Source organism: Gobio gobio, assembly GCF_949357685.1.
Source record: "Gobio gobio genome assembly, chromosome: 20".
In the NCBI taxonomy this organism is placed as follows: Eukaryota; Metazoa; Chordata; class Actinopteri; order Cypriniformes; family Gobionidae; genus Gobio; species Gobio gobio.
This window is the reverse complement of record NC_137113.1, coordinates 33319083-33334547: the sequence shown is the minus strand read 5'-3', so window position 1 is coordinate 33334547 and position 15465 is coordinate 33319083. Positions and strand designations below refer to the sequence as shown.

The 15465-nt window shown below is 38.8% G+C and overlaps 1 protein-coding gene across 1 annotated transcript in view; it reads left to right on the top strand.

Moving 5' to 3' along the window:
- Positions 1-14943, top strand: part of kcnh4b (potassium voltage-gated channel, subfamily H (eag-related), member 4b) — a 52208-nt gene extending 37265 nt beyond the window's left edge. The window contains exons 10-16 of the mRNA XM_079846149.1: positions 88-337; positions 2420-2634; positions 6310-6725; positions 11510-11601; positions 11683-11759; positions 12990-13251; positions 13351-14943. Of these exons, the coding sequence (XP_079702275.1) occupies positions 88-337; positions 2420-2634; positions 6310-6725; positions 11510-11601; positions 11683-11759; positions 12990-13251; positions 13351-14039 (2001 nt within the window). The 3' untranslated portion in view covers positions 14040-14943. The remainder of the gene's footprint in view (positions 1-87; positions 338-2419; positions 2635-6309; positions 6726-11509; positions 11602-11682; positions 11760-12989; positions 13252-13350) is intronic.
- Positions 14944-15465: the final 522 nt, after the last annotated feature.

The following is a 15465-nucleotide window of genomic DNA, read 5'->3' as shown; positions in this document are numbered from 1 at the left end:
TCTATTTGTTTGAATCTTCATAACCAAAATCAATGTTTTATATCATTCTTGTCAAATAGTAAAGGAGGTTTTCTGTCTTTTCTGCAGCTCTTGCGTGATTTTCCTGACGAGTTACGTGCTGATATAGCCATGCACTTAAACAAAGACATCCTGCAACTGCCTGTGTTTGAGGGTGCTAGTAGGGGTTGCCTGCGCTCTCTCTCCCTTCACATCAAAACCTCTTTCTGTACGCCGGGAGAATATCTCATCAGACAAGGGGATGCACTGCAGGCCAACTACTTTGTCTGTTCTGGGTCACTGGAGGTTCTAAAGGACAACATGGTCTTGGCTATTCTGGGTTTGTAACACACTTTGGGTTTGTAACATTTCTTTGTAGCTTTTTTACCTTTTGACAGCTGGCACAATGTAATAGTACTATATTATGTTGAAGAAATGTTTCAGGTTCAATGTACAACATCTGTGACATGCTGTCAATTACCACAACATTTCAACTGTTCTCCAGTTTGTGAAAACAAATTAAAATCATGTTTACAGAAACACCCCACAATAGAAGTCTTAGGGTCAGATTTACTAAACAGGGCAAATTAGCATGAGAGCACAATTCCAATAAAGCGAGGATGGTAGTGGAAAGTCATCTACTTACAACGCGCAAATTAAAGAACACAGACGCAGTCGGATCATTTCTATAATGACCTACGCAATCAGCGCATTATGCAGCGCAATTAGCGTCTGGTTTAAGTTTTTTGGGGTTGAAAATAATGGTGCAAATACCAGTAAATTGACTAGAACCTTGCAATACTCTCCACTCATAAATTTTGCGTCTGAAAGGGAAACTCCTACAAATGCATGCAATAAGGTAATGCGCAAAAATAACTGTGTCTACGCCTTTCAGCGCTAATTTTTCACTGCGTGCCTTTTAGTGAATCCTGACAGTAGTTTTTAATGCCAAAAGAGGGTTTTGCGCTGCCACAAGCTGTTTGTAAATCTGACCCTTAGTGTAATGGAGGCCAGCTAGTAAAGAGCTGTGCAAGTAAACCTCACTCCCCTAGTCTCAAGATGTGCACTGTCAAGTCATGACTGATGCTAGAGGCTGTAGCCTTTAGCATCACCTCCCATGCTGGTGACGCTGGTTCGAATCCCACTCAGAGCGGTGTGAGTAGGACCGTTTATAATTGTGCTCTGAACTGGATGGAGGTTTAGGGGGTTGAATGTAACAGAGTCTAGATAGTAAAGTGCTGTGCATGTTAACCTCACTCTCCTGGCCTCAAGAGGTGCACTAGCAATTGATGCTAGCGACTGTGGTCTTTAGCGTCCTTGTTAGCACAGCCGCCTCCCATGCCTGTGACGCTGGTTTGAATCCCATTGGTGAGAGTAGGACATTAGGACCAATTGTGTCAGACAGTTTAAAAGCACAAATGTGAGCCTGGACCAAAAAACCAGTCATAAGTTGGATGGGTATATTTGTGGCAATAGCCAACAATACATTGTATGGGTCAAAATTATAAATTTGTATTTTATGTAAAAATCATTAGGATATTAAGTAAAGATAATTTTGTAAATTTCCTACCGTAAATATATAAAAGATTTACGATTATTAGTAATATGCATTGCTAAGGACTTCATTTGGACAACTTTAAAGGCGATTTTCTCAATATTTAGATTTTTTTTTGCATCCTCAGATTCCAGTTTTTCAAATAGTTGTATCTCAGCCTATCCTAACAAACCATACATGATCTCATGTTAAATTTAAAGGATTAGTTCACTTTAAAATTATCCCATAGACATCCTAGGTGTATATGACTTTCTTCTTTCTGATGAACACAATCAGAGTTATATTAATAAATATCCTGATGTTTCCAAGGTTTATAATGGCAGTGAATGAGGATCATGAGTTTGAAGCTCAAAAAAGTGCATCCATCATAAACGTACTCCATACAGCTCCGGAGGGTTAATAAAGGCCTTCTGATGTGAAGCGATGCGTTTGTGTAGAAAAATATCCATATTTAAAACTTTATAAAATAAAATATCTAGCTTCTGCCAGACTGTCTTCCATATTCAACTTTGAGCTTCAAACTCGTGGGCCCCATACACTGCCATTATAAACCTTGGAAACATCAGGATATGTATTAATATAACTCCAATTGTGTTCATCAGAAAGAAGAAAGCCATATACACCTAGGATATCTTGAGGGTGAGTCAATCATGGAGTAATTTTTATTTTAAAGTGAACTAATCCTTTAAGTCTTTAGCGCAATACCTTGCCCTTTCCATTGCATTACTGTAAAAAGTATATTGAACCCAAAACATTCTTTTAACAACTGCAGTATTATACATAGATAAACATAATTAAACATTAGATTGATATGGAATTGAATTGTAAAAGAGTAACAGCTTTAATATAGTGTTGATGTCATTACAGGAAAAGGAGATCTGATTGGCTCAGACCTTCCAAGCCAGAATCATGTGATCAAGACGAATGCAGATGTGAAGGCCCTGACATATTGTGACCTACAGTACATCAGTGTGAAAGGTTTAAGTGATGTGCTCGAACTATATCCTGAGTATGCCAAAATCTTCACTACCGACATCCACCATAACCTCACATATAATCTGAGAGAGGGCAGTGAGACTGAGGTATGACTACAATCTCGAACATGCATACTTACATGCATAGTACACTAAACAAGTCATTATCGTCATCAAATCTGTCATATCAAAATTGGTTAGTTTACTTGCCTATTCAGTCCTTTGTAGAAATAATAGTAAACAGATTTGACTTTCAAGCAGTGCTTGAATGATTTTTTGTAGATTTTTTTATTTTTAATACAAAAGAAAGTAAGCCCCAGAAGAGAAGTCAATTAGGCATTTGCACTGTCTGACAATCAACTGAAGCACACAGAAAGAGTGCATCTATGCAAGTATCAAAGTGAATTCTTATTCATGGTTTAGTGAACAATCAAAATATCCACAGAATTTTGTCAAAATGCCCATCTTGGCAAGTATTCACATAAACACAGGCCTTAGCAGCTTAAGGCCCTTTCACACCAAATGCAAGGCAGAAAGGCTTTTCATGACTGAATGAATCATGACTACACCTGCTTATCCCGTAGAAGAAAGCATGTCAAAAATGTTTTCAAACAGCTATTCAGATTTTTGTATTCACTAAAATGTTTATCAAAAAACGCTAAATACAAGAGTTCAGAAACAAGAGAACCAGTTCCAGATTGTTTCTCTGCTATTCACTGTCACAAAATAGTCTGTTTGTGGGAGCCACCAAGTCTTTATGTAACAGCGGTGGTTCTATGACCAAAAGAGCACATTTTATTTTAGGCAGTTTTTTCTTGGAAAAGAGATTAGAACATCTCTCTATAAAAAACATCTGTTGTATTGATGGCAAATGTTTGTGTTGGTGTGAACAGACTCATCACCGGCTGTTCATTCAAATTAAAATGTTTATTGCAATGTTTAATGGTATGAATTTTCACACCAAATGTGTGTTGGTGTAAACAGGCCTTTAAGCGTCAGCCTCGAAGGAAATGCAAATTCAGACCCGTACAGTAAAGGCCAAAACATCGATGGACTTTTCAGATGTGTTTCAAACTATTTATCATAAGTTTTAGATCACAAGTGGAAATACTGGTTTAATTCCACCATGTTTGAACCAGAAACTGATTCAGAAGAACAAGTGGAAGAGTGAATTATAGGCTCATCTACAAGTTGATGTATGGTAATGCGTTTTATGTATCGCTACGTCGGACACATAATGGTAATTGATATAATTAGCCTTTGGCTTGACTATAAACAGCTAATAATGTGTTGCCAACCATGTTCTTGCTTGCCAACTCAGAGTCGGACAGCTGCCTTCTAAAAATCTGCATCCTAAATAAACACTTTGAACAACTTAGAACGTCAGTGGAGAACCGCATATACTGTAGTTCATCATAACGTCGTGATAGACATTATATATGTAATTCTGATTTTTCATATCAACAGAAAAATATACCGGGATAACCTGGCTTTTCTTGAGACTCCCCTACTTTAGAGAGTAGTTCATGATATGCTAAAGCCCATGCGTTATTGGTTACTACAGGTTTGTTATGTAGAGAACACCAGCGACTTCAAACCGTGTTTTTGAGATTGTTTATTTTTCACTGCAGTTTTAAGGAGAAAATACTCAGCAATGGTGTTGACTTATGGATTTGCGCATGGCAATTAATTGTCTTTCAGCATATTAAGAACACCAAATAGAAATATAAACAACATTAAAAAAAGTACTTCAAGTATTACTGTAGTAACATATACACTCACCTAAAGGATTATTAGGAACACCATACTAATACGGTGTTTGACCCCCTTTCGCCTTGAGAACTGCCTTAATTCTATGTGGCATTGATTCAACAAGGTGCTGAAAGCATTGTTTAGAAATGTTGGCCCATATTGATTGGATAGCATCTTGCAGTTGATGGAGATTTGTGGGATGCACATCCAGGGCACAAAGCCCCTGTTCCACCACATCCCAAAGATGCTCTATTGGGTTGAGATCTGGTGACTGTGGGGGCCATTTTAGTACAGTGAACTCATTGTCATGTTGAAGAAACCAATTTGAAATGATTCGAGCTTTGTGACATGGTGCATTATCCTGCTGGAAGAAGCCATCAGAGGATGGGTACATGGTGGTCATAAAGGGATGGACATGGTCAGAAACAATGCTCAGGTAGGCTGTGGCATTTAAACGATGCCCAATTGGCACTAAGGGGCCTAAAGTGTGCCAAGAAAACATCCCCCACACCATTACACCACCACCACCAGCCTGCACAGTGGTAACAAGGCATGATGGATCCATGTTCTCATTCTGTTTACTCAATTCTGACTCTACCATCTGAATGTCTCAACAGAAATCGAGACTGCAAACTGACAAGACTGGAAAAACTGTCATTTTTCCAGTCTTCAACTGTCCAATTTTGGTGAGCTTGTGCAAATTGTAGCCTCTTTTTCCTATTTGTAGTGGAGATGAGTGGTACCCGGTGGGGTATTCTGCTGTTGTAGCCCATCCGCCTCAAGGTTGTGCTTGTTGTGGCTTCACAAATGCTTTGCTGCATACCTTGGTTGTAACGAGTGGTTATTTCAGTCAAAGTTGCTCTTCTATCAGCTTGAATCGGTCGGTCCATTCTCCTCTGACCTCTAGCATCAACAAGGCATTTTCGCCCACAGGACTGCCGCATACTGGATGTTTTTCCCTTTTCACACCATTCTTTGTAAACCCTAGAAATGGTTGTGCGTGAAAATCCCAGTAACTGAGCAGATTGTGAAATACTCAGACCGGCCCGTCTGGCACCAACAACCATGCCACGCTCAAAATTGCTTAAATCACCTTTCTTTCCCATTCTGACATTCAGTTTGGAGTTCAGGAGATTGTCTTGACCAGGACCACACCCCTAAATGCATTGAAGCAACTGCCATGTGATTGGTTGATTAGATAATTGCATTAATGAGAAATTGAACAGGTGTTCCTAATAATCCTTTAGGTGAGTGTAAGACTACATAATGTAACATGTCTATATTCCGTTAATTAAAAACGTTCATTAACTGGAGCTGATGGATGTTTCAAAGTTCTTTCCCTCATTTTGACAGATAAATGTTATATTTCCCTGCTTTAGAAACATTTCAGGACACACTGCTAATAGAGAAAATTCCCTTTTAAAGCACCTGTATGAAAGCAAACCAGGAAAGAGACATGACTGAAGGTTTGGGGAGAAAATGGATGTGCAGCCTGCACAGTATCTGTGGTCTTTTTCATATTGTTAAATCAGAATACAAAGAAAAACATAACACTGCAGATTTAAAAAAAAGCTCTTGCCACAGATTCTCGTCTTATTAATGTCACATTAAAATACTAAGCATTACTTTGTTTTCTTGATGGACAAAAATAGGGCATGGAAAATGTTCAAATGTACAACTCGTTCATTCAAACTGAATGGTACTTTATTATTTTAAATTATTTGTTTCTGTCTTTTGAGTGGAATTTCCTCCTCAAACCAGAATTTGCCAATCTTTGAAACACTGTAGTCTCTTTTAGAAAAAGGGATTTATGTAGCCATCTGTAAACCTAACCACAATCTATACTCCTTAGACCTATACTACAAAACCAACAGAAACTGTTTTAAATTTCAAACATAACTGAACTGTCTCTTTCACTTGAAAGGCGGGAGTTACTTTACTAACGTTGCCATATTGGGTGTTCTACTTTATGCCATTTATTATGTTTCTCTCATATACCACTGTTGTCATTTGTTTGTCTTCACCCTGCAGCACAACTACCCTGACTCCTGTGCCTCAACTGACAATAAGCCTCCATCCATTATTGAAAAGGCTGATGATCCAAACAAGTACTTCCACGTCCCACCTGCTTCCAATACATGCCGAAATCTTCTTCTGCCCAATCTAGGCAGCCCAGTGCGACGTACATCCTTGGGGAACCTTTTAGGGGAGGAGTTACTGCAATTCAACGCACTGAGACATTGTCGTTCACCTGTCAGAGGCTGGAGGAGTCCAAACCCCTCCCCCAAACCGCAGACCAAAGTACAGAAACAAACCCATCCTTCACCCTTATCTACACCTAAACCCACCCATAGGACACAGACAGATTCTGAAGGTACAGGACGCAAACCTGTCAAACTGCTCATCCCTACTCTCAACTGCTTTGGACCACCAGATCTTAGTCCAAGGTAAGAGTCTTAAGATTTACACATTTTTACAATCAGTAGGACACATTTCTCAATACTTCAATACTTTTTCAAAACTCTTCACACAGTTTTCCTTACCAACTTTCAGCTTGGCATAGCAGTACATTTTCACATCCAAAATGTATTAAAACCACCAAATCACTTCATTCATGTCTCAAATTAAGTAATTCTTCCATAACGCTAGCAAAAGTTGTCAACCAACAAACACACTTTGTTACTCATAAAATAATGGCCTTTAAAGTTTAAATGATTTTGCACATAAATCAGTATTTCATCATTGGATTATAAGATCTTTTCATTTTACTGACTGTATTGCTGCAAAAAATGAATGAGAAATGCATCAATTAGTTACAAATTCCTGAGGCAATAATTAAAAAAAAACATTAAAAACATAGTATAATGGCATATAGTATAATGGCGTATGTGCAGGATTGGAGTCCCAGCTGTGCAGGAGGCCTTTCTGTGTGGAGTTTGTATGTTCTCTCTGTGTTGACGTTGGTTTCCTCTGGATTTACCCCACGATCCAAAGACTTACAGGACAGGTGAATTGGAGACTGTAAGTTTGCCCGTAGGTGTGAGTGTGAATACGAATGTGTGTGTGTCATCCCTGTGTTGGTGTTTTCCTGCCTACGACCCAAGACGTTGGGAAAGGGTCCAGCCTCCCCATAACCCTACATAGAACAAGCACATGTTAAATTGGTGAAAGAAAATGTATGGAATACACTTTTCTTTCCCCACCATGTTTCCAAACAAAATCATTCTGAAGCCATCCCAATTTACCAAAAGATGACGAGGAAAAAAATGACTGCTGTAATAGAGACTAAAAATAGGACACCTGGGTCTGGCTTTCAGCTGAAATTGTAATTGATTGTGTTAAATATTCTGCTAAGATTTTATATTTCCATATAATTCCTGCAGAAATGTTTGCAATCAATCTGATTTTACTGTGCTTTCATACATTTTGAAAGCAGTGTGTTAGCATTCGAATATATGCTGCAAATATATAGTTTTGCAGATGGTGTAGTAGGAATGACAAAAGTGTTCATGGATTTTGGAAAATGTGGTCATTGAATGCATTTTGTGTGAAAGCAAAGAAAAATTATTCACTGTTTGGTCCGCAGAGACTTCTGTTTTGCTGAATGTGTGAAGAGTTTTGGAAATGTGGCTTCAGTATTGACCTTGCTTGTTAGCAATTGAAAAAGAAAAACTGTATGTGTGTGCAAATTGGCCTGTGGTAAATAAGAGTTTTTATGTAAGTGAGAAATTAATTAATGTAATTTGAAAGATGTAGCTATAATACACAGATCAGGCATTACATTATGACAGGTGAAGTGAATAACACTGATTATCTCTTCATCACGGCACCTGTTTGTGGGTGGGATATATTAGGCAGCAAGTGAACATTTTGTCCTCAAAGTTGATGTGTTAGAAGCAGGAAAAATGGGCCAGCGTACGGATTTGAGCGAGTTTGACAAGGGCCAAATTGTGATGGCTAGACCACTGGGTCAGAGCATCTCCAAAACTGCAGCTCTTCCCGGTCTGCAGTGGTCAGTATCTAAGTTACAGTGGTGAACCGGCGACAGGGTCATGGACGGTCAAGGCTCATTAATGCACGTGGGGAGCAAAGGCTGGCCCCTGTGGATCTGATCAAACATACAAGCTACTGGAGCTCAAATTGCTCAAGAAGTTAATCCTGGTTCTGATAGAAAGGTGTCTTACACAGAATACACAGTGCATCGCAGTTTGTTGAGTATGGGGCTGCACAGCCACAGACCAGTCAGGGTGCCCATGCTGACCCCCGTCCATCGCCGAAAACACCAACAGTGGGCATGTAAGCATCAGAACTGGACCACGGAGCAATGGAAGAAGGTGGCCTGGTCTTATGAATCACGGTTTATTTTACATCACGTGGATGGCCAGGTGCGTGTGTGTTCATTACCTGGGGAACACATGGCACCAGGATGCACTATGGGAAGAAGGCAAGCCGGCGGAGGCAGTGTGATGCTCTGGGTAAAGTTCTGCTGGGATACCATGACTCCTGACATCCATGTGGATGTTACTTTGACACGTACCACCTACCTAAGGATTGTAGCAGACCATGAACACCCTTTCATGGAAACGGTATTCCCTGGTGGCTCTTTCAGCAGGATAATGTGCCCTTCCACAAAGCAAAAATGGCTCAGGAATGGTTTGAGGAGCACAACATGTTTGAGGTGTTGACTTGGCCTCCAAATTCCCCAGATCTTAATCCAATAGAGCATCTGTGGGATGTGCTGAACAAACAAGTACGATCCATGGAGACCCCAACTCGCAACTTACAGGACTTAAAGGATCTGCTGCTACCATCTTGGTTCCAGATACCACAGCACACCTTCAGGGGTCTAGTGGAGTCCAGGCCTCGATGGGGCAGGGCTGTTTTGGCAGCAAAAAGGGGACCAACACGATATTAGGAAGGTGGTCACAATGTTATGCCTGATTGAGGTATGTATTTTGGGTCAAAGCAATGACAAATGATCCACAGTTTAGCCCACATAGACTGCTCTTGTGCTCATTGGGTAAAGAGTTTGGAAAAAAGTGTAAAAAAAAAAACCTGTAATACATCACCCCATTAAATGTTTGGATGAATGCATTTCTCTTTCATGAGTTGAAGATAAATTTTGACTTTCATGCCATAGCTCTACAAACCCATTTGCTACTTGCTGTGACAAGTGATCTTAAAGGCACAGTATGTAAGTTTGCAGCTAGAGGTCACTCACAAAGCAACCTCTTTGGGAAACAAAATAAAGGCTTAGCTTGATGATGTCATGAATGAATGTGGAATCATGGGAGTTGTCGTCTTGACTCTTCACCACCACAACTGATGGAAAGAAATCCGACAGACTCATGTTCATGAATGAGCGAATGTATTCAAGTTTTATTAATGTTACAGTGGTATGAAGCAGAACACGCAGAGAGCCCTTGGGAGTGGATGCTAATGAGAGAAACCTGTGCGAAACAACGGTCTCTGAGCTTTTACAGTATTATGTTTATGCTGCAGTCTGACGTTTTCGTTCTTTTCGTATGTAGGGTAACGCAGCGCTGTTTTACATGGTTAAAACAATCATACTAAATACATTTAAAGGGGTACTTCAGCGCTGGAAAGATGCATGTGTATTTAAATTGGGGTCATTTATGTAGTAGAAATGTGTAATTATTTTTGATGTTGGTGCCTTCTAGACTGAGAAAAGCCAGAAAATGTATTTTTGAAAGTTAAAGAACAGACACTGCAATAAAAACTGAACGTGTCTGCTCAATACAGCACGAGCTGAATGAGTGTCGCAGCACAAACGCAGCAGGAGTCAGATTTCATTCATCAGAGGAGCTGACAGACCAGATGATCACAAAATGATGATATTTGCGTCATCGGAGGCTTTTTTCCAGACATAAAATATATTAGTCTCAGGGGTATATGATGGGGGGCAAGCAAGATCATTCAAATATACTATACCGGGTTTGTACTGATACAAAGCCTAATGCTAAATCACTGAAGTAACCCTTTAAGTGTGTTGAAAGTTGTTATAACGTTACTCTGTGTGTTCGCTCAGTGGCTGGTATGACTATGACTATAATGAGTCAGACTTGCAGTAATCTAGATTGATATTTGAATATCATATTAATAAAAACAGGATGACTGTTGCTAAATGACATGTAATTCATTTTAAAATATATTGTATGATAATGGAGAAAGCTCTCTCTTATTATGCTATGTTAGCCACTTGATAAAATAGTGTTTTCTCTCAGGCATGGTAAAAACTTTACTCGTGGTGAATCAAGAAAACAAGCGATTTAAACAATAAGACTAACTGTGTTGCGCCGTATAACGATTCGTTTTCTGTTGATAAATGCATATCCAAACAGTTGCTCACCTGTCTAATAAAATACATAATATATTAATGCGTGTTTCTATGGTTTCTACGGAAATCAAGGATAGCGCGGATATGATTTCATTGACAGGCAACGCAAGGACACGGCTCGTAACACTTTAAAATAGCTGGTTTCTCTGGATTTAAACATTGTTGGAAACGTTTGGGATAATGTAAGTATACAGGTCAACAAAATATATATCATTGTCCTAGTAGTTTTTGGATATTTTAATAAAAAAATCTTACATATTGTGCCTTTAAGGCTGTGACACACCAAACTGACTGTGTTATCACCTTACACTCCCTGTGTCTGGTCCAAAATGTTGCCCTTGAACACCGCAAAGACTATGATTTTGAATCATGTTGATCAGTTGGTCTTCACTTTATTCATTCCAGACCTAAAATTAGAACAGCCTTCAATGCGTGCCATCATTTTCAATTTTTCCGGATTACTTTTCTCGCCAAGCTGTCTAAAAGCAGTCTCACCGACTGCCCAACACTGATTCAACAAGCTCTGACCAAAAAGCTGCCGCCAGGGTCCGCCTAGAGCAGAGTAGACTGTGTGGAACACAGCGCAAAAAACTCAAGTTAAGAAAAAGTGAAAGACTGTACATTTGAAATTTTTGAAAGGAACAAAACTCCGAACCCTAGTTCAGGGCTAAGCAACTCTGGCAATTAAGGTCCACTGTCCTGCTAACTTCAAACCTACTCAAACACCCTTGAAAAATCTAACCATAAGTCTTCAGAATTATTTGAAAATTATAGGCATGTACAGGTCCGTTTTAATCAATAATTGCATTTTATTGAGTCATTTTAAAGGATTTTTTTAACTGACTCTATAACTGACTGTTTGGCTTTTTATAGAGTTGTAGATGGAATTGAGGACAACGGACATGTGTTTCATTTCAATGTGGAGGACACAACTGCCAAAACTAGTACAGTGACATCATTGGGTGGTAAGATACTGGATGGAAAGGATATTTGAATCTAAGTAACTTATAGATCATTTGGGTCATTGCTTCTTTGTTTTATTGCAGGGTCTGGTCAGGCGAATGATTCACTGCTTCAGGAGACAAAAGAAGTGAGAGAGACCATTGCCCAACTTAGCAAGAAGGTACGGTAACATTCTATCATTCCTAAACACAGAGATATTAAAACCTCAAATGTTTCTACTTACAAGCTCAGTAATCGGAATTGACATGAGGTGCACTCAAATGAAAATGAAGTACAAAAAATATTATATTAACAATTCAAGTTAACCCTCATCCTTCCCTCGGGTCATTTAGAAAAAGAAAAAAAAGTTTTTTAAAAAATTAAAAAATTGAGAATTCATCAGAGTGGTCCAAGACCCTAGGACTTTTGTCGCACTTGAACCACGAATGCACAATTTTTTTTTTTTTACTGGATTCGAGGAGTTTTGTGAGAAATTAAAAAAAGTAACAAATCCTTCCCTCCTGGGTCAATTCGACCCCCATAGGAATGAATTGAATGCGAGGAATGCTTTAATACACATTGAAAAACCTAAAAATGCTCGAAATTCAAACTGAAAATGCTAAAACTACCAAATTATTTTATAATATCTACACGTGTATCTGAATGCATACTGAAGAGAAACTGACTTTAGGACCCAGCGGAACAACTCATTTTCTCCAACAGAGCTATAAGGCCATAGTGGCAAGAGTCATGAAATATCATGTTATATTATCTTTGTTCCACAAGAGGTTGGCAAAGACAACGATATTTTGAGCTGAATTAAAAGGGTTATGCATGAAATTGTGAGTTATTTTGAATTGAAGTCAAAAGAATGTGCTTAAATTACTATTTATTTATGATTTATTTATTAAATTAAAAAAATGTAAAGGTAAATAAAATAACAAAAAAACTAAACAAAATATTGCATTACAAATAGAAAAAAATACTATAAAAATGAAATAAAATAATCTTTCTGCACATAAAAAAAATGAAGTATAATTTTAGGGTTTCGTGTCATTTTGACCCGCGAAGGAAGGATTTATTATAAAGTGCAAGGGAAGGATGAGGGTTAAATGGATACCCAAAAATGAAAATTTGGGTCATCATTTACATCAAAATTCCCTCAAGTTCCAAACCTATATGAATTAATTTTTTCTACTGAACACAAAATAAGATATGTTGAAGAATGTCGGTAACCAAACAGTTAATGTTAATGGGGCCCATCGACATATTCTTCAAAATATCTTCTTTTGTGTTCAGCAGAAGAAATAAATGGCAGAAGACACAATATTACACATGACACCCTCGAATACTATGTAAATGTACTACTTTTTAATATATTTTAACGCAATTTCCCTATAACTCTCTCCAGATGGGCAATCTGAAAGAGGAAGTGTCAATTCTAACAAAGGATCTGCATCACATAATGCACCTGCTGCAAGCACAGACAGCCATTCGTCATTACGCAGCACCTTTGTCCTCCTGTCCCTATGGAGTCCACATGATGTCCAATTCTTCTGTCAGTTTGTCTCCAGCCTACATCTTGGGATCCAGCATCCACGTGCAGCACAAAGATCATGTTGTCCCTGAGAGTCACCTGGGGTCCACATCATGGAGTCATAGCAGAGTTGGTGGTATGACCACAAACCATTTGCATTTCTCTATTTTACTCTATAAAGACTTTTACTTTTCTTTAGCATCATTTGATTAAAATATTTCTCTGGTATGTGCAGATGGATCTGGTTTTACTCAGCACACTGAGAAACAGGGACACTTTCACCAGCAGGAGTCTAATCAACACTGTCCTGTCACAGCAAATGACCCCTGTTCCCATGACTGGAGCTCCATCCACTCCTCAATTAGCCACCATCACTTTTCCACTGGCTCCACTCTCCTTAGCATCAGCCCAGGAACCCAGGTGCCAACACCTGGAGAAGGCCCCAGAGCAGAGGGCTTACCACTGGGCGTTTGTGCTGGAGCTCATGCCAATATCAGCCAATCGCAGCCTGTTTTGAATACATTTTTTTCACAAAACTTGGGTGGTAACTCTTTGTCCTGCAAGGTCACGCCTAGCTCGTATTCACACCTACACATTTCCACAGAACCAGCCGTTTCCTACTCCACTCCAACCCTGGTAGAGTTGCACAGGACTCCAGAAGTGGCCCTCAGTCAGAACCAGAATGTGGTCCCTTCCACTTTCCTACCAGAGAATTCTCCACCCTCTCCAAAGGAATCGGGTGTTCACTGTTCTCTCGAGGAGTCATCTGAGATAGAGCACACCAGTCGGGAGTGCCTATTGGGTAATCAAAGGCTGGGCCAGGACGGCGAGACATCAGAGAGCAGGTCTAGCGGATCCAGTGTAGGACTTCAAAGCGAATCTGAGAGCTCAGAGACCACATGGTGCCTGGATCTGATGGACTAATAATGAGGAAAGATTCAAATCAAGACAACTCAAACAGATTCTGCAACCAAAACTTCAGTTTGAGTTTCAATTGACACAACTGTCCTTTCATTGTGAATTTCATAACTTCATGAGTATGATTAAATGGGAACTAGCAGCACAGCAGTTAATGATCATCAGGAAACTTTTCTTGTTGTACTGCAGAGAAAGACACCTCTAAAACCTGCTGGTCTCAAACAAACAAAAAAACACAAATCCGGGGACCGGATGTCCTTGCCAAGTAAGTTTTCAAAATTACAACAACTACACAACTGACACACAATAAATTAAGCTATTGTCATTGTTAATACGATGCACATTCAGTTGGCGTACATCATCATTTACTGACCCACGTCATTCCAACAAGACTTTCATTCATCTTTGGAACAAAAACAAAGATATTTTTAGTATCATTTAAATCCGTCGATTTAAAGCCAAAGGCCAAAAATGTCAAGCTTCAAAAAGTTCACGAAGATGCAGAAAAAGTAATCCATATGAATGAGTGGTATATATGAGCGGTTTAGTCCAAGTCTTCCGAAGAGACACAATATGATGAAAAGATTTCAGATTAAATTTAGGCCTATATACTGTACATACAGCACATTGAATATGGTATTATGGTAAACGAAAGCTCACCCATACTTGATATATGTCTTATTTTTCAACATTTTTAAATGTTGTTCTAATTTGCAGATTGAACATAAATATGAGCTCATTTACCATTATCTGAGCACACTCAACACAATGGGCTAAAATGCAAACTAATCTGAAAACTGCTGTATCTTTTTAGAAACTTGGTTCCTGGTATTCCATCCCTTTCTCAAAAACTGTAAAACTATGCAAAGGCACATGTTAACTGTCTCATTAAATTGAGAGCATCTCTAGTAAAAAAAAAAAAAAGTACTGTTTTGTTTAGGTGTTCATGAGAACAGTACATTTGTTATTTTGTTACTCTGGACATCAGCTGTAGAATCCACAGAATTCTAAAGACATTTCAAGAATCACTTAAACTATGATTTAGATGGTAGTTTTTCTCTCTCTCTGGTTGTGTTCCTGACTTGTATAGTTGTTCATCATTTTTCCTAAAGAAAATGTATTCTGAAATGTTGAATGAATATTCTAAATGGTTACATACATCTAGAAAAGAGCATTTACATACTTTATCGTTTTCCCATGTAGAGGTTGACTGTTTATGCAGATGGGACATGTTAAAAAAAATAAAAATACAGTCAAATGCACTTATAATAAAGGTTTTGGCAGCAGACTGTTCTGACATGCTGCTATAATCTATGCCCATGATGGACCACCCTTATTTTTAATATTTCAATCAGATGACGCATTATATGATGACCATGGAGTACTGGAAAACATGTTACCGGAAAAAATACAAGCCCAGAATGTATCCATA